At 32.6% G+C, this 18,683-nt stretch overlaps 2 protein-coding genes across 5 annotated transcripts in view; both read right to left on the bottom strand.

The window, feature by feature from the left end:
- The window catches only part of HBS1 (translation elongation factor EF-1alpha (GTPase) HBS1), a 59,101-nt gene extending 56,996 nt beyond the window's left edge, over positions 1-2,105 (bottom strand). For both annotated transcript variants that reach the window (XM_035356483.2, XM_035356484.2), the window contains exon 1: positions 1,889-2,105. In XM_035356483.2, coding sequence (XP_035212374.1) covers positions 1,889-1,931 — 43 coding nt within the window. In that variant the 5' untranslated portion in view covers positions 1,932-2,105. The remainder of the gene's footprint in view (positions 1-1,888) is intronic.
- A 7,088-nt stretch (positions 2,106-9,193) lies between these two features.
- Positions 9,194-18,683, bottom strand: part of MED7 (mediator complex subunit 7) — a 15,468-nt gene continuing 5,978 nt past the window's right edge. For 2 of the 3 annotated variants that reach the window (XM_035356482.2, XM_035356480.2), the window contains exon 2: positions 9,194-10,625. In XM_035356482.2, the coding sequence (XP_035212373.1) occupies positions 9,904-10,560 (657 nt within the window). In that variant the 5' untranslated portion in view covers positions 10,561-10,625 and the 3' untranslated portion in view covers positions 9,194-9,903. Of the gene's footprint in view, positions 10,626-15,557; positions 15,674-18,683 lie in introns of all 3 variants that reach the window. The other variant, XM_035356481.2, reaches the window with a different exon arrangement.

Below are 18,683 nucleotides of genomic sequence, written 5' to 3'. Positions count from 1 at the left end.
TAAGCAGTAAAATCAGAAGGCCTAGCAAAATAACAGAACTGATGAAAGCCTTTTTACAAAGCACAGAAACAAAACATGTTAAGTAGTGATTGTTTATTAAATAAAGAAGCATTAGTTCCGAATTTCATAGGAATGATTGGTAAAACTTTGGTAAGATTTTCCCTCAACTTTCATGGGTTAACGGGAAAGTTTTTTTTTTTTTTTTTTTTTTTCCTTTTCCCCATTTGAATGATATTTTTTTTATAATTGGAAAGAAAAGTATAACTTAAATTTTAACTTTCTAACGCAAAATAACAATAAGAAATAAATACAACCTCATTTAGAGGCATTTATGTGGATGAAATGAGAAAGACGGTTAGCCTATATATTAGGGTGCCCCTTGGATTATCAGCAAGTTGTTTCCTTTATCGCCGAGTTGTTGTTTCATCAGTATTTTTGTTTAGTTTTCATGGTTTTCCTATATTATTATAGTCAATGTTTTGTGCAAAATATTGTTTATTATTATTTAAAAACTTAACAAACAATCAGATATACCTCTGTGATTAATAAATAAGGCTGATCTTTAAATTATAGTAACTTGGTGATTTTTTGGCGAAAATTTGGCGACCAACTCTCCTATACAGCAACCCTCTATTTCTTTTTTCCCGCCGCCATTTTGTCTTCACAAAGTAAAGACATGTTACTTTTCTTTTTATCTACTGAACACTTCTTCCAACAATTCACTTTAGTTAGGGCCATGGGATCCAAAAATTAACGAACACTGTTTCACACAACAAAGCCAAATACAAAATTTCCAGATTTTTTCCCGATTTCCCCCCTTTTCCGATTAAAGAACCATAATTCGTCCATTAATATCACATGACATATCCCATGATCTCTCATTTCCCTCACACAAAATAATGCGTAATCGGAACTAAGTACTGCTCACATTATTACCAAAGCCCCATGTAACCTTTATCGCCTCCAAAATGTCGCCAAACTACCAGTTACCATATTCTAAAGATCAGCCAATTATCCAAACTAAATAATTAAGTGTTGAAATCGAAAGAAACTGCAAGATTGATAATGAAACCAAAAATAAATTTCACAAATTATTGCATGGAAAATTCCTGAACTATCGATTGACATCTTTGCAAAACAGATTAATGCAGCAATGTAATTACTATAAAGATAAGAAATGAAAATGGTGATGAAGAATTAAAAGCGACTTTTAATGTTTGTTGAAACATGGGATGTGGGAGAAATAACATGTCCCTCTCCAGAAGGAAGTAAAAGTGTAGAAATGATTTACTTTCATATTGAAACATGAAATAAAAATTAATGATTTTCTGGACTTTATTGAAATGGCTACATAAATAATAATATAACAGAAAGGAAAACTTTCTCTAACAGTACACATACGTATATAATTTGGCATAAATTATGATGAACAATTAAATGTACTCGTTATTTCTTGGAATTTTTGTGGTGTTTTGAGATTTATTTTTTATATTTTAAAGAATTTTTTATTTAATTTTTTCCCCTCTTGCAAACTGTTTATATTTTCTACTTTTACAGTTTAATCACGATCTATATTACAATATTTCGTTTTTTAAGTGCGAGTCCTTCTTTAAAATTTTCATAGCTCATTCCTGTAGGCACCCAACAGAAGGCTAATCAGCAAGTAATATTCAGTTGCTGGGTGCAAATAGCAATATCAGCTTGCACCACATGCATCATCTTTTTTTTTCTCCAAATTTTAATTAAAATATCCAGTAAGTAACACAATAATACGAGTTTTCAATACAATATTCAGTTGGTAAATACAAATTCAAGAATCATTAATTTTATCTATCAACATAATGCAGTTTAATAACAAAGTAAACAGAACTGAAGTAAATTAACAAACCTTCATCTACATCGATTGCTCGCACATTTCTATGCCGTGACATTTTTTATTTTTTTTTTTAGACTACTACAAAACAATCATGAATTCATCAGTTTAACAGAAACTCGTAAACCGTATACGAATTCATAAAAAAGTTCTGCTTTCAAAGCTTTCTGAGCATCTTTGAGGTAAAATTAAACGAACAAGATACATATGCACTAACCGGAACGTGTCATCACCGGAAGTTAAAATACGTCATCTGACGTCATAATTGTTTACCAATGATATAACAGCGAGGTTAATATAGCCAAAGGAAACTTTCTACAGTGGTTGCCCTACTCTTGGATTTATCACTGCCTCTCGTACTCGTATTTATTAGTTTCTAGCTTTTCAACTCTATTAGATAATAAAATTTACACCATAAAATATTCAATAGAGATTATAAAATAGTTAAAAACATTTCTCCTAGAAATTTACTCATAGTTTCTTTTGATGTAAAATCATTATTCACCATTGTTACAGTGGAGGGTGTATTAAGATGTCTAGAAATCAGACTTTGTGAATTTCATTTCTCTTGAATTGAAATTGATGAGCTAATTTCCCTCCCTCAACTCTGTTTAAAACTAACGTATTTTGTTTTCCAAAATAAGTATCACAAGCAAACTGAGGGGTTAGCCACGGGAAGCCCTCTCAGTCCCATCCTGGTTTATATCTACAGGCATTATTATGAATCAAAATTATGGTTCCACTACGTACACGATACTTTTACCCTGTTTGACGGTAATAAAGATTATTTAAATAAAGTTCTTTCATTCCATACCTTGACACTCGAGAATAATAATAAAAAAATACGATCTTCATCAAAATGAATTTCATTGATCCTGCTATTCAGTTTACTTTTGAACTTGAGACATGCAATTCTCTTCCGTTCCTCGATATTTTATTCCCACATAACACATCCAACTTCAGTACTACGGTTTACAATAAACCTTCATCGGTTTGCCTTCCACCACACTTCAAATCATGTCATCCGACTAAACAAAGGTTAGCTTCATTTTATTCCTATGTTTTCCATACTCTTCAAGTTTGCTCCACCAAACTATCACTTGATGAAGAACTAAATTATTTAAAAGCAATACCTATTGACAGGGGATTTTCACCCAACATTATTAATGAAGCAGTTAAAAAACATTAATTAATTAAATTCTCATCTCAACACACCAAAAGGCACACTCTTGTTTTAGGAGATAATAAAAATTCTGTTGTCATTCCCTTCTTTCCATCAATTAGCTATAAAGTTGCACGTATTTTACAGAAATTTAACTTTCGGGTCATTTATTCTCCCATCAATAAATTCCGAGTTCCATTCTCAAGGACCCCATTCCGGATATGAACTCCTGGGATATTTACAGGATTCCTTGCCAGTGTGGTTAATTTACATTGGCCAAACTAAGCCTTAAAATTTCCCGTTAAGGAACATAAGGCATATGTTAGAAAAAAGGAAACACAGAAGTTTTCTGTTGCCCAACATTGTTGGTCCGAAAATCACTTTTAATTTTTCTGCTGCCAAAATTATTCAAAAAACATCTTCCATTGGTGAACTGGATTTTCTAGAGGCATTTCACGTTCAAAAAGAATATTTCTGTTCTAGTTAACGACCCTGATTCCCATCCATCTTTCCCTTGAGACTTTAAGTAAATTATGTTTTTAGTTCTCGTTTTATCAATAGATGGAGCCCTAGTGTGCTTTGCCATAATTAAATACACACACACACAAAAATATCAATAGATGAAGTCAGTAGCTTAACTCCTGTCCAGCCAGTCTTATCGTATGTAATCACTACATCTCATTCATTTGCACTTTGGCAACCGAGGCGGATGGTTCGGTAAAACTATTGAAACTAGTCGTGTGAAAATTTGCAAATATAACGCTGATTTTTGTTGTTTGACTTCTAAATTAATACCTGTTCAGCGTGTTATTTTATCTTAAGTACAGTATTGCTGAAGAATTTCTGGCAATTTTTGCCATGAATTGAGCAATTGGTTCAACATCGAGTTCCTCGTGAATTTTAATATTTCTATAGAACCAGCATGCTCAAGAAATCTGTCTCAGAGTCACGTTTTAACTTGCAGTTTATTTAAAGTAGTTTTACAAACAAATGCCCAGACGGGACAGGCATAGGTAACAATGGACCTCAACCTGGTCTTATAGATGAACAAACTATTATCTAAGGAATGACCATAGTTTCGGCAAATTAGGCGGTACAGGGTAGAATTTCCAGAATTTGAAGATTACGAGCGTAATGTGACTCATTCGTTGGTCTAAAATGACCTCAAGATAAGTTACTTGTGTGTCCCAAGGGATAACAGAATCAAGCATACTGGTGCGATGATGGTCCGTCGATGTGTGAACATCACAACCACAGTTCTGTCCACATAAATTTTGATCAGCCATTTTTAAGCAAGGACTCTAATGCATGTATGCAGTTTTGTAGTGCATATGTAACTGAACACAGAAATGTATTTTGTGCAAGGATCGCTGTAGCTTCTGCGTAAGGGGGACTTAAGTCCTCTAGGTCAGGGGCTCTGACTCTGATGTAATGTATCTTCTGCATATATGGTGAGTGTCTTCTTGGTAGTTTAGGGTATGCCGTTCACTTAAAGTTAGAAAATTATCAAGCTAGGGTTAATTAGTCAGCTTGTCGAATATGTGTGATTTATCAAACAACAAAATATCTGTCTGGAAGATAGGACTTAATTGTGTGTGTGATGTTAGCTTGGGAAGCCCAGAGCGATAAGTCTGGAGGTGATTCCTTCCAGCCAAACACAATCAAAATCCATTGAGGTATCGAGAGTCCACCAGTTGATTTGTGGTTTTGTAGTACCTTTGAGATATTTTCAACAACACGTAGGTGTTGGTGCACTGTTGAATAACGAGGACGAAATCCATGCTGCTCAGGAATAAGGATGTTGTTGTTGGCAATGAAGTCCAGGACATGTTTGTGAATAACATATTCAGCGATTTTGTTAAGCCTATATGCTGTGTCATCCGGTGGCTTTCCTTGCTTCATAATCAGAGAAATAACTGCAGTTTCCCAGACTTGAGGAAAATTCTGTTTCTAAGGTCAGGTTGATGAATTGACTGAAGTTACAGCGCATGATGGAGCCCATATATTTAACCATCCTGTTGTTAGCGTGGTCAGTGCCAGGGCTCTTCTCATCTCGTTATAACTTAGTACCTCCAAGGACTTAACTAGTTATATTGTTCGTGTATGGTTTTAAAAAATATTATGTAAGTGTACACAAAACCAATTCTTCCGTATCTATGTTGTTCATCGAGCAGCGTTTCGTTGTTTGATTAAGTTATAAATGGCAGGATCTCTCCACTGTTTGTGATAAAAAATTATTTAAATTTGATATATTTGTTAAAATTAATTTTTATATGTCTGTAAGCTATTATTCTAATTCATTGTTTAGGAACTTCTCCATTCATTTAATAAAGGGAAAATTATTTAAAACGTAGTGCCACAATAACACATATTTTAAAACAGGATCACCTGCAACAAATATCATGCATTTATAAGTAAAGTAGCCACGATTTCTGTTTGTCGGGATACAAAATTTGAACAGTCAAAAGTCGTTAATTTGGACCTCAAAGCTACAAACTTTCTGCGCATGCGTCGCGTTGACGTGTGCGACCTTTACAGCTGCGAATATGCGTGTGCGCATGCGCATAATACGTTTACGTATGCGCGTTTAATGTATAACGGACGGTATAAGCTAAGCTAAAATTATCTAATTCAGTTAATGTTGCAGATTGCGTTTTTCCTTAATCTTCTAATTGGATCCGGCTTATTATTTTTTGCAGACTGTTAGAGCAATTTTATAAAAGTAAGCTTTAACTTTCGATTATGTCAAATAGAATTTCCGATATATATTTACTAATATGTAAAGGATCTACAAAGCGAAAGTATGTTTCGAAGTGCATTAAACAAAAAGTGAAATTGCTGCAAAAAATAGATAAAGGCATATCCTTCGTTTCTAAAACCATTCCGAAATCTGTTTATCGATTTCACGCTGCTCTGCGGCGGCGGGGAGGGGGGAAACGCAGTGGCGCGCAATGAATTGGAAGTTGATCTGTCAGCAATATCCTTATCTTCAGGGCAGATGCATCTCGATGTACTCCGTCTTTGATATTATTTAAATCAAATTCCTCCTCATTATAATGCCTGATAGTGAAGAAAGTGACATAGAGGCTTTTGAAAACGAAAAAATTTCGATTGACAAATTAGTCGGTATTCTCGACACAGCAATTATAGGACTTGAACAGCGGAACTTTGTAACTGAAGGAGAAATTATGTCTATTTATAGAATTAAAGAGAAAGTATTATCGCATAAAACGAAGCAACTTAAACAACTTACACTGAAAGAAATGTTTAATAAAGTAAACAAATAAATATTAAGCTTTTTTTTTTGTAAATTTTGATACCCTTTAGATCATAATTGTTCTTTATTTCATAAATTACGGTTTAATATTTTTAATTTTATAATTTCTGCATGCCATCTTACCATTTAAACTGATGATCTATAATCCGGAATCGACGAAGTCCCGACGAGTCCGGATTAACGACTATTGACTGTATAAGCAAAACAATAATACCACTGTTTGTGGTAAAAAATTATTTTAAAAAAAATTATCAAAATTGAATTTGATATATTTGTTAAAATAAATTTTTATATGTCCTGTTCTTTTTTCTTCTTAATTTAAATAGAAAAAAAAAAAAAAAAAACCCAGTTAACATGTAATGACATCATAAAACCCACAAAAGAAAAGTGTTTTTTGTAATTCTGCTGAAGATAATCTGGAAAATGCTAACAGTTTTTTTCCAGACAGTACATTGCAGGAATGAGTTCTATATCTCCCCTTCTACTGAGCCGATTGACAAAATTCAAATTGCGTTTTTCATGTCTCGAAAACGCGACTTCGGATATATATTAGATTTATATGTAGCATTGTTCTAACATAGGCATTTTTACACAAAATCGGACTTTTTCTGAAATAACATACCAATTTTTTTTTCCATATTTCGATTTTATGACTGAAATTATGCCTAGATATTAAATTTTGTAAAATTTGGTGTGAAATTTACAGAGAAATTCAAAAATTTATCTTGTCACAATATTTTTCAGTTCGAGCCAAGAATAATTCACTTGGCGAACTTCTTAATATCTGGCAACCAATTTTCCTTTCGCTTCCATTATGCCGGAGCGGGGGAAAAAGGCACTTCGTTCCTACCTTTTCACATTGTGCGCGACGTAAAAATAGTGACATCGTTTCTACTTCCAAAAAAATTTTGAATGTTTGAGATTTTAAATTACGTCCAAAGGGGCGTAATTTAAAATCTCAAATTTTTTCTTTAATAAATCTTTAATTTAAATCTTTTTTTTAACATTTTATGTGTTATCTTTCTTTATTAAATAACATATTCTTCTTCCATTAGATCCAGTTCAACAGCAATATCGCAAAATAATTTTAAATTAAGCATATATTTAGAATTTGCGATAGAGAGACTCACACGCTGGAGCCATTCGTGGTAATTAAGTCAATTATGATACAATCACACTGCTCATCCGAAAATATAGAAAAGGCAAAGTCAAGGGTTAAATTCATCAATTCTGATGAAAATGCAGTAGCAAAGTAAAGCACAGCGGTTTTACATAATTTCTGCGTAAACTACTCATATGAATTAAAATGATTCTTGCATTTAAACTTCTATTCCATATCAAGATTTAACTTGAAATTAATATAGATAATTACCGAGAGAATTAGATTTTTGTAGCGCAGTTTATGCGAGATGAGGTCATGTTATATGGACCGGCAAATCATGATATTTTACCATGAAAGCATAGTAAATTCTTAAATTAATGTCTTTTTAAAAAATGTTAAATGTTATTAAAATTTTTATGCCTTAAAAAAAATTCTTAGACCTTACATTTGTTAAAATTTTTTTTTTTTTTTTTGTGTATACTTTTGTGTTCACCAATAAAGTCTGCTTGGCGAGATTTGTGCGATGAAATGGAAAAGTACCATTCATTTAAAAGATTCTTCCATATTATACTTTAGTGCTAAAAATTATTTCAAATAATAAAAACTGAAACTGAACATAGTTTTGCTTATGGGGAATGTATTTTGTGCAAATACAAAACATTATGCATTAATCTCAAAAAATTCCATCCATTAATTTTCACGCTTTGCAAATGTTATCGCTTAACTGATTGTAACAAAGCGAATGACAGCTGTTGGCTTAAATGGAAGATGCCCTCATGGAGTCACTGGCTCGTACTTACGCAGTTTGTGGACAAAATAACAAAAGCGGATACAACTAGATGCTTTATCAACAATTAAATCTTTGTTGATCTATAAATGTTAATCTGTTTTAGTCATTTGGCCATAAATATTAAGGCCTTCATGTATATCTTCACCCTCATACCTACAGTACTTATTAATAGAAGGAAATTATTAAATGAAACAGACTGACAATCAGCAAGTTTTTAAAAAGTGCAGAATCTAACTCGTACAAACGACAAACTATGTTAACTTATAATTTCACAAGGAATAGTTAAAGTTGTTTTTAAGTACTCATCATACTGCCATTTTAACAAATATACAAAGCATTAAATTAACATACTATTCCCTGGCTTTGCAAAAAGTATGGCTTTTTCTCTCTCTACATATATAAAAAAATTCAAGTTTGCTTGATGAAATATATATATATATAAAGGGACATTCTATTGAGTTTTGCAATTTCTTTTAAAATTTTGTCATGGATTTTATTTTTTATTGATATACTTATACATTTATACAACTTCTATACTTGCCTGATAAAATACACACATTTGTATATCTATCAGGCTTGATTTGGATGAGAGAAACTCATACTATTAAATATTTCCTTTCAGTTTATGTCAGCAAACTTAAATATCCATTAATATTTATATGCACTTTAAAATCAGTTATTTAACATTTTCCCCTTTTATATAATCTTAGAATTTTGTAAAAAGTCAGTAAAATAACTGTAAGCTACCCAATAAAAGATCACAACCTAACATTTAAAATTTTCTACTTGGATTAGTTTTCCCAGATTCTTACTATTCTCCCTAATCTAGTATTAGTATAAGCAAACTATTTACTAGTTTAATTACTTTTCTTTTTCCTAAATTTTAATACCTTTACCTTAAAAAGCTCTGCATAAGAATATTTTTTTTCTTCTTTGAAAATATCCATTATAAAATAATATAAGCCAAAATGAAATGATTCTTGCAAATATTCAAATCATCTTTCTTAAATTCATTGCAAACCAAAGCAGATATATTATGTATACAATTTATACAAGAAGATATTACAAATTATTAACAATCCAGGTTGGTCCCTGATACAGTACAGCAAACATATCAAAATTTTTAGTCTTTCTTTATTATTATGATCTCCATTACTTGAACAGCACCAAGATTATTGATAAATTGCCAACATATGTTTCTAATCAGTGTTAAAAATGGCTAGCAGTCATAATCATGATTACTTATAGCCTCCCTGTTATGAGAAGAGTTCTGAGAAAAGGCATTATGTTATTGTCACATTTCTAGCATATTTCCCTTTGTTATTATTAAAATGAGAGAAGGAAGAAACTATGTATTCTTCCAAGAAAGAGACATTTTAAACAAAATAAAATTACATGTCAAAGAAAGCACTTGGCTATGCAACAAGAATAGCTGTAAGGAAGAAAGAAAAACATACATGATAACAACCAGTCAGTGCTTCCAGAATACCATTAATAACAGCACTGTGATTTATTTATTTTTCAGAGAATTAACTGATGCCAATTAAAGGGTGGGGCATATTTGAATGCCCCACCCTTTAATTGTAATATGTTTGCTTGTATATTCCTAACTTCGTTTTTAACATTTGGTGCTATTTAAATAATGGGAACCATACTAAGAGAGAAATACTGAATTCTCTAATATAAAAAAATATCCAATTCACATGGCATCCACAATATCACACATAATTCTATCTAAGCCATAGCAATGTTCTTCTTTATCATCAGAATGTTTCTCTTTCTCAGCCATTTCTATGGATTCAGTTGAAACTAATAATTTGTTGTCCATATCCGCAGTATCAGGAAGAGAAGCCAAAGTAGTCTGTAGAACTTCCATAACTTTCTCAAGTTGTTTTTGAAACCTTTCAGTAGTTTCTATTCGTTGCCGCTTTTGAACATCTAGCATTACTCTTAAAGTTTCACGAGCCTGATGGGGTCGGAATTCATTTATCAAATGATGAGTATGAATAAATAGCAAATTGATATCTTCTTTTTTCTCCTCTCTCTTATTTGTGTCTGGACATCGAATTAAAATATCTAGCATATCTAAGAAATTAACCAAAATTGAATGATTCAGTTTTTTCAGTTCTCGCTTATGATCATAATTTTGAGGATAAAGTCGACGAATTCCTTGACTTTCAAGGGGACGTATGATGGGATCATCTGCATGATACGTTGAACCAAACATGGTGTAAGTGTCCATGTTACTTTTTGGTGGAGAAGGGGCACGGCCCTTCTGTATATTTTCATCTGTATATAAATTGACATATTGGAGTGGAGGAAGTGGCAAAGAGCTGACATGAGCTGCTTCCGACATGTTTTTCCAAGAAAAGATGAAAAGAATACTAAACAAATGAAGACTTTATCAAATCAGTTGGTTACCTAGAAGTAAGAACACCATATTTTTTATTTTAACTCATAAATTATATCATTTATTCTAAACAAAATTTAGGAACAAATACAAATATCATTTACTAATCCTCAACACATTTTACTAAAAAGGATTATTTTCTTGAGATTTTTTTATAATATTAGCTACAAACTATGAAGAGGTAATGTAAAATACACTCTGTCTAACAAGAAAATACATACAAATAATTCTTTTTTAAAAAGATTTTAAATTTTAAAGAATTTTAATAATGTAACAGCTTTAAGTTTGGAGAGAAACAGTAAATATCCAGAAGAAACTATATACACACTGAACTACTGTTTATATATTTCTCATTTTACTTTTGTCTTCATTCATTCCTTCTCAAGTTTATAATAAAATGTATTATTTATACGATACATAACTTCAGTTACACTTAATTTTCGGTGACTTTTATTGGCCCTTTTTTTTATTCATCATAAAAAGAATTTCTTTCAGCTGCATTCAGAAATTGTATGTGGTGATACCAATGGGGTTAAAGAAAACTGGAGAATTTCAGACTGATGGAAAGGTTGAAATCCAGTTGCTGGATGGAAGAATAGAACAGAATAAAGTTTGCTGACTAAAGCTGTCTCATTTCTGTGTTATTTGGTAAACATGGTTTTATTTCCCTTTCACATTCTTTAAGTCTAACTTGCTGTGAAACATACAGTCTAAAAAATGAAACTGAAAATTTGAATAAAGGAACACGAATTAAAGGATTAACACATTAAAGGCGGGAGTCGTAGTACTACGATTTATCACGACTGTAGCTTAAAGGGAGTCTTAGTACTACAATTTATCTCGACTAAAAGGCGGGAGTCGTAGTACTGCAATTTATCTCACTGTAGCTTAAAGGCGGGAGTCGTAGTACTGCAATTTATCTCACTGTAGCTTAAAGGCGGGAGTCGTAGTACTACAATTTATCTCTACTGTAGCTTAAAGGCGGGAGTTGTAGTAATACAATTTATCTTGACTGTAGCTTGCGCATTTATCTCGACTGTAGCTAGTGCATGAGTGCAATCCATGCACCACTTTACATTTGTATTTAGTATGTTTTGTGGTTTGAAGCTGTTCGGTTGTTCAAATTCTACTTACAGTAAATTTTGAAATCCTTCAATATGGTTTCACGTGAAAATAAAGATATATATGCAGACGATTTGATGGACATTGAAGAGCCATAACCTGGTACATCGAACTCGGCACCACGATATAAAATTGATGCGCCTGGAAGTCTTTCGCTAGACATCAAAAAGGACAAATTAATTCGGATAGAAAATAAAGGCAAAAAGCTATATGCCCAACGAAACTGTGTAGTTTGTGTGGCACATAAAAAAAGAAAGTTGACTTGCTTCAAATGCGAGTTTTGCAATGCATCTCTACACCGTGGCGAGCGTTATCAACATTATCACAATCATAAAAAATACTAGATTCTTCTCATAAATATGTACATTAAAACATTTTTTGTAATTAGTGTTTAGTTCTTTTTTAATATTTCTTGTAGTTTAAAGATTTTAAATAAACTTTTTTAAGTCTAAATTTTTTTATGATTACACAAAATATCGCCCACTCTAGGACGAAAAACGAGGCGAAGCGGTCACCGCGTTACCTAGCATACTTTTGTCAAGATCCCTCGCCTTTAATGTGTTAATAAAAGTTGAAAAAATTGAATATTTTCCCATTAACATTAGTATTGAAAAAGAATGCTTCCAAAAAGAGAGGTGGTGATAATGAAGAAAGTGACAGAGAGGTTATTGAAAACGAAAAAATTTCGATTGACAAGTTAGTCGGTATTCTCGACACAACAATAACAGGAGGATGTAGGAACTTTGTAACTGAACAAGAAATTATATCTGTTTATAGAATTAAAGAGAAAGTATTAGCACAAAAAACGAAGCAACTTAAACAACTTACATTGAAAGAAATGTTTAATTAAGTAAACAAATAAATATTAAGACTTTTTTTTTGTAAATTTTGATGTTTATAGAATTAAAGAGAAAGTATTAGCACAAAAAACAAAGCAACTTAAACAACTTACATTGAAAGAAATGTTTAATTAAGTAAACAAATAAATATTAAGCCTTTTTTTTTTTTTTTTTTTTTTTTTTTTTTTGTAAATTTTGATGCTCTTTAGATCAGAATAGCTCTTTATTTCATAAATTACAGTTTCATATGCCAGATTTAAATTGATGATCTATAATCCGGGAAAATCCCTAATCCGGAATCACCGAAGTCCCAACGAGTCCGGATTACGGATTTTTAAAATTCCGGATTATGTACTAAAATGATGAAGACTGAATTAAATGTTAACAATGATAAGACCATAACTGATTGGAAGAACTTTTGTAGGGATGTGTGCGTTGATGTATGTATTCGTAAAGGGGAAATGATTGGGGATCCTGGCATGATTATTGAAATAGATGAGAGTAAATTTCGTAAAAGGAAATATAACAGATGCAAACGAGTGAAAGGAAAGTGGATGTTTGGTTTAATTGTTTGGTGAATTGATGGTGGTGAAATTTCGGAGAAAATTTCCCCACTTGATCTTCAGGGATACATGAAAAAGAATGTTTAATTTTCAGCACTTTATCTCTCACCTTAAAATCAAAATCGTGCCTTTTTTTATCCTAATACAGTTTCTACTTTGTTCTAGCAATAACTGAGTTTTTCAAGGCCTCATTGATTAATTTTCGAATATCTGCATCTTAATTCCTCAACCCTTTTTTGAATGAAAAATAGTTTATCCAAAGGGGTAATTAACGTTCTGCCAAGAAATAATTCAGCTGGAGTCTTCCTGGTAGCTATCCTCAACCAAATGCAAGTTTATTGACACAGCTGTCCCACTACTTTTGATAATTTTTTAGATAACTACGAATAATCTTAACTCTGTTTCTACTCTGCGATATTTGATAGCTGCCAATAATGGACCATTTTTAAATGTTGTATGCCAAGCTTTGCACAAAAATCCTCACAGATTTGATTAATGAACTGTTTGCCATTGTCTGAAATTACATCTAATGGAGCTCTAATTTTTAAAATAAATTCATTCTTAAAAGGAATTAGAAAAAATTTTAGCGCAGGTTTATTTCAGGGGAATGATTTCTATCCACTTTGGAAAACGATCCACGATAACTAGTAAATATTTTTTTAACCTCACTATAAGACTAAGTGACCTGATAAGTCAATTGCCGTTTATTCGGCAGGAAAAGTGGCTTTTGTGTTATTTAGGTACCTGGTCGGGCTATAATTAACATTGTTAATTAATTTGCAAATGTCACAGTCCTTGACATGACTAAAAAATTTTTGTAGCTGTGGAAAACAGACAGCTTCCTGAACTCGCTACATTGCCAGGATGGCCCGAAATTGTACATCATACCATTCATGCAAAATACAGTCTTAAATTGGTTGGGACAATCAGTTTTCATTCATTATTTTCATTTGTTTAAATAAGCATAAATATTTTAAAATTCCAGGGCTGTTTATAATTCTGCAATGACTGCCTGGAAAAGAATCTAAAATTTTTGCAGTTAACAGCACATTTCAGTTCATTCCCCTTGTCATTTAATTTAATTCGTGATAAAGCATCAGTCAAATAATTTTTTTTTCAGGGAGTATGTTTGATTATCAAGTTGTATTCTTGTAATTTAAGGGCCCACCTTATAAGTCCTGGTGATAAATTCTTCCTGGAATACAAATGACCTAAGGCGGCATGATCTGAATGCATTTTTATAGCTGTTTTCCGCCACTCAAAATTTTTGAACTGCCATAAGAACTGTTATTGCTTCTCTTTCTGTAATGGTATAATTCCTTTGAGTTGGATCAAAAATCTTACTAAAATATGCAACTGGCTGACCGTCTTGCATATGCTTGCCTCATAATGTGAAATCTGATGCATCTGCGGAAATTTCTAAATTCTAGTTGCCTTCAAAAATGTTTTAATCTGGAGCCTGTATTAATGCAGTCACAAGTGTTTCAAATATATGCTTGATTTGGCTGTTTGAGTAAACTTGGCTTTTATTAGTGTTTGAGTAATTTTATTAGCGGTTCTGCTATCTGTGTGAAGTCTTTGATGATTGATCTTTTGATTTGATTAATAACTATAATAGAAGCATAAGGCCAAAAATGAGGCTAACTTCTTCGCTGCATTAGTTGGAGGGTAATGTTTCAACACAACTATTTTGGAATTTTCGTTTCGATTCCTTTCCGAGATATAAGCCAAGTAATGAAGTTCTTTTGTCGCATATTTGCATTTATTTTCAACCCTGCTTCTTTTCAAAGCAAAAATACTTAAATGTGTAAAACTTAAATATGTTCCTCTCTAGTCTCATGGTTATATCATCTAGGTAAATATATGTAGATTTTCCAATGATGGGTCTTAGTATAATGTGCATCACCCTCTGAAACATGGTGGATGTTTGGTATAAGACAAATGGCATTCTCAGCAAGGCATAAACACCTGACTTGGCAATAAATGCAGTTATTGACACATCCTCTTGTTTCATACATATTCAACAATATCCAGAGGTAAGATATAATGTAGTCATACATTTTGTTGATTTAACCTTTTGAGTTATTTCTTCAATTACAGGTAGGTAGTGGGTAACCTGGGTATTTAGTTATACTTTTTAGTTTTCAATAATCAATTACAAAATGCCATGTTTTATGGCCCATCAATGGGAGATTGTTTTTCTTATCGCACAGTGCTACTGAACTAGGGTAAGGGTTACTTGCGAAAATTATGATCTTATTTTTTAACATCTCCTTGATCTGCTTTTCAATTATTTCTTTTTTAATTTTATCATAGCAATAGGGCTTTGATTGAGGGGTGGATTTCTTATGTATACGCTGTAGTTTACAATTTGCATTAACCCTGGCTCCTCATCAAACAAATCAGCAATATTTCTTACCAGCTGTTCAAGCTTCAATTGCGTTAACTGCAGGCCTGGTGGCTGCACTTGTTTTTACTTCAGCTGGTTCATTTCAAATTGTACTGTGACTGAAAACTGATCTTTACCCCGGCTCCCTTAAAGGAAAAAAAAAAAAAAAAATTCAGAATTACTGAGGCTTGCAAATTTTTCCACACAACGAAAACAACCTTATGATCATTTCTTACTTGAATGTTTAATTTAACTTTCCCTATACATGGATACTGTTTGCCATGGTTGGCAAACAATTTTGCTCCTTCAATCCCAAATATTCTGTATCACTTAAAAACTTCAGCAAAAAACAAATTTTAGCCAAAAACTGCTTTGCACCTCTGTATCCAATAAAGATCTACTAGCACATTTTTTTTTTAAATGTATTACTGGCAAAGACAAATTTTTTATTGTACCAAGATGGAATTTGTTACTTCCGAGTGACTGTACCTTTTGTATTTTAGAACGCCTTATTAGTTTAACATTTTGCCATCCCTCAGTTTCCTCTTTTTTTGAGATTTACTTTGGAAATTGCCATTCTGAGGTAAAATTTTCTTCCTGCTCTCAAAACTTTTATTTCCCTCCACCCTCAGCCTTCCTTCCACTACAGGCCTACAAAACTGTCCATTTGACCTCTGGTCATAGTCGAATGTAGGACTTTTTTCTAAAACCCATCTGCTTTCAAGCTTTACGGCAAGCTCAAATAAATTCTCAAGCATGATCAGGTTTCTCACCTAAAACTTTCTAGATTTGGGATAAGAAACTAAGCAGTACGATTTGGATAACTTGTGCATTGGTTTTTCCCCATACAAGTTAAGAATTTGTTTTTTTCTTAACATGAACTTGATCAGTTCTTCATCCTTAGCTTAGTATCTGCTAAATGATTCAGCTTCCAGTTTCACCCTCTCTTTCACCACAGGAAATAGTTTTACCAGGGTGGTTTTAAATGCTTCCAAATGTAAAATTTTCATTGCTTGATTCACCCAACAAAAATTTGCTGACACCCTTGCACCAGTTCAGTGCCTGTCCTTGCGGTACAATAGTTGCTACAGTAACCTTCTCTGCTTCCACAACTGGTAAAGCAAAGAATGAGTGTGCAGTTGTTCCAAAAAGTTCATTACTGAATTTCTACCGTCAAAAGTCACTGAAGGTTTCATCAATGCTCACATTGTATCCACAATACACCTGAAACCTTCCATGTGATTTATAGCTGCCGATGGAGCCTATGATGCTGGGAGGCGGCAGACTGAAAGGCGAATTGTGTTGAGCCATAGTCCAAGATTTTGTTTGGCTTGTTTTGGTTACATAAACTAGTATCACACCCCTAAAAGACATTTAGTGAATTATCACTATGTATGAATAGAATACTAAAGGGTCTCAAGAAGGTTTAACAAACCTTTTTATTAAATCAGAACCTTGAACATAAATGGTACTTCTCGTGCTCACATAAACAGCCATTCACTAGTGACAGCACACTTTTACTCTGCTTCAGATAAAGGAATGTCTGGAACAACAAAAGGATGGGAAGAAGGATCGAGATGGTGGAATAGAATATTTCACTTAGCCGCCATCAGTCGGCGAAGAAAAATGTAATGCGTGGAAACAGACAAACAATTGTGTAAAAAAGTTGTGATCAGTAAGGTAGTAAGTACTTCAAATAATTAACAAAATGTTAGGTATAAGTATCTGAAGGATATTTGTGTTTTTCTCTTGGAAGGTATACATCGCAATGAACTGATACAGATGGTTTGAATGTAATAGTACAGGAAAAAAAATAATAATTTGTTGCAAGTTTTTTTTTACATAATTTTTTATGGTATCAATTTAGAGATCTCTGTAAATATATGAATTCGGGATAAGATGCATTAATAATTTCGCGAAGAGTTTTATCTTGAATAACTTGGATATTTTTTATGTGGGTTTTAGCAGCATGTCCCCATACCGGACTGGCGTAAAGTAAAGCAGTTTAAGGATGGACTTGTATAAAACAAGTTTACTGTTGACTGCCAGATTGCTATGTCTGCCGAGGAGAGGATGCATAGTGGCTATTGAGATACTGAATTTTCTAACAGTTTCGTGTAAATGTTGCCGAAAAGTAAGTTTTCTTGTTGAGTGTGACTCCGAGATACTTCACTTGATCCATTCACTGAATTTCATCATCAAAGAAGATGGGTTTAGGAAGAAGGAAGTTTGTTTGTCCTTTTCTGAAAATAATGGCTTTAAATAATGGTTTTGTCAATGTTAATGCGTCATCCAGTTTTCAAGAAGATCCAAATAATTTTGTAGAAAAATCTGTACAGTATTGATTTTTGAAGCTTGAGTTAAGATAGTGGTATCGGCAAATAAGGCGATATTAATATGAGATTCTTTTAGTATGTCCTGAGTATATATATTGTAAAGAAAAGGAGAGAGAATGGAGCCTTGAGGGACACCTGCAGTAATGTTTCTTGTAGTAGAGAAGGTGTTTCCAATTTTGACAGCACTGTCTTAGAATCTAACAACCTCAGTTTCAATAGACAATCTAATTTGCATGCTGGGGTGGAAACAGAAGGCAAAAATGACAGTAAAGATCCAAAACATAAATGGTTAATGAAAAATAACAGCAACCTTACAGCTTTTTTAACTGGATATGATGAAGATGAAAGATACCAACTACAAATCAAAGAAGCTAATACTGTTATCTGTTCGTATGATGTTATATTTAATAAGGAGCTCACTAATTGTAAAGAGAGGGTACAATTACTTTTTCAAGATCAAGACAGACTAGTTTCCAGCTCTGAACATCAAGAAAATTCAGAGGTAAGCTTTTCAGCAAGGAAGATAATTCATAAAGAGACCACAATAAAAAAAATATCTAAAAACGTATCAGATGAAGACTCTGGAGAACAAGAATGTGAAAATATTAATTTACAAAATAATGCACAGTCAATATACCAACAAGATAAGAGCTCAATTAAGAAAGCCAACACGTTTTGAAGATTATATAATAATAAGTGAAGCTTTTATTGCTGATTCTAAACAGCTTTGTATTTACAAAGAAGCTATCAACTGCAAATAAAAGGTACATTGAAAAGAAGTTATGCATTCAGAGATAACATCATTCATGGAAAATGTAAC

The sequence above is a fragment of the Stegodyphus dumicola genome, chromosome 3, assembly GCF_044657685.1.
Source record: "Stegodyphus dumicola isolate Sdum_Otavi_A_Nest chromosome 3, ASM4465768v1".
Taxonomy (NCBI): domain Eukaryota; kingdom Metazoa; phylum Arthropoda; class Arachnida; order Araneae; family Eresidae; genus Stegodyphus; species Stegodyphus dumicola.
The sequence above is the reverse complement of the archived record's forward strand: the minus strand, read 5'-3'. Positions and strand labels throughout refer to the sequence as shown.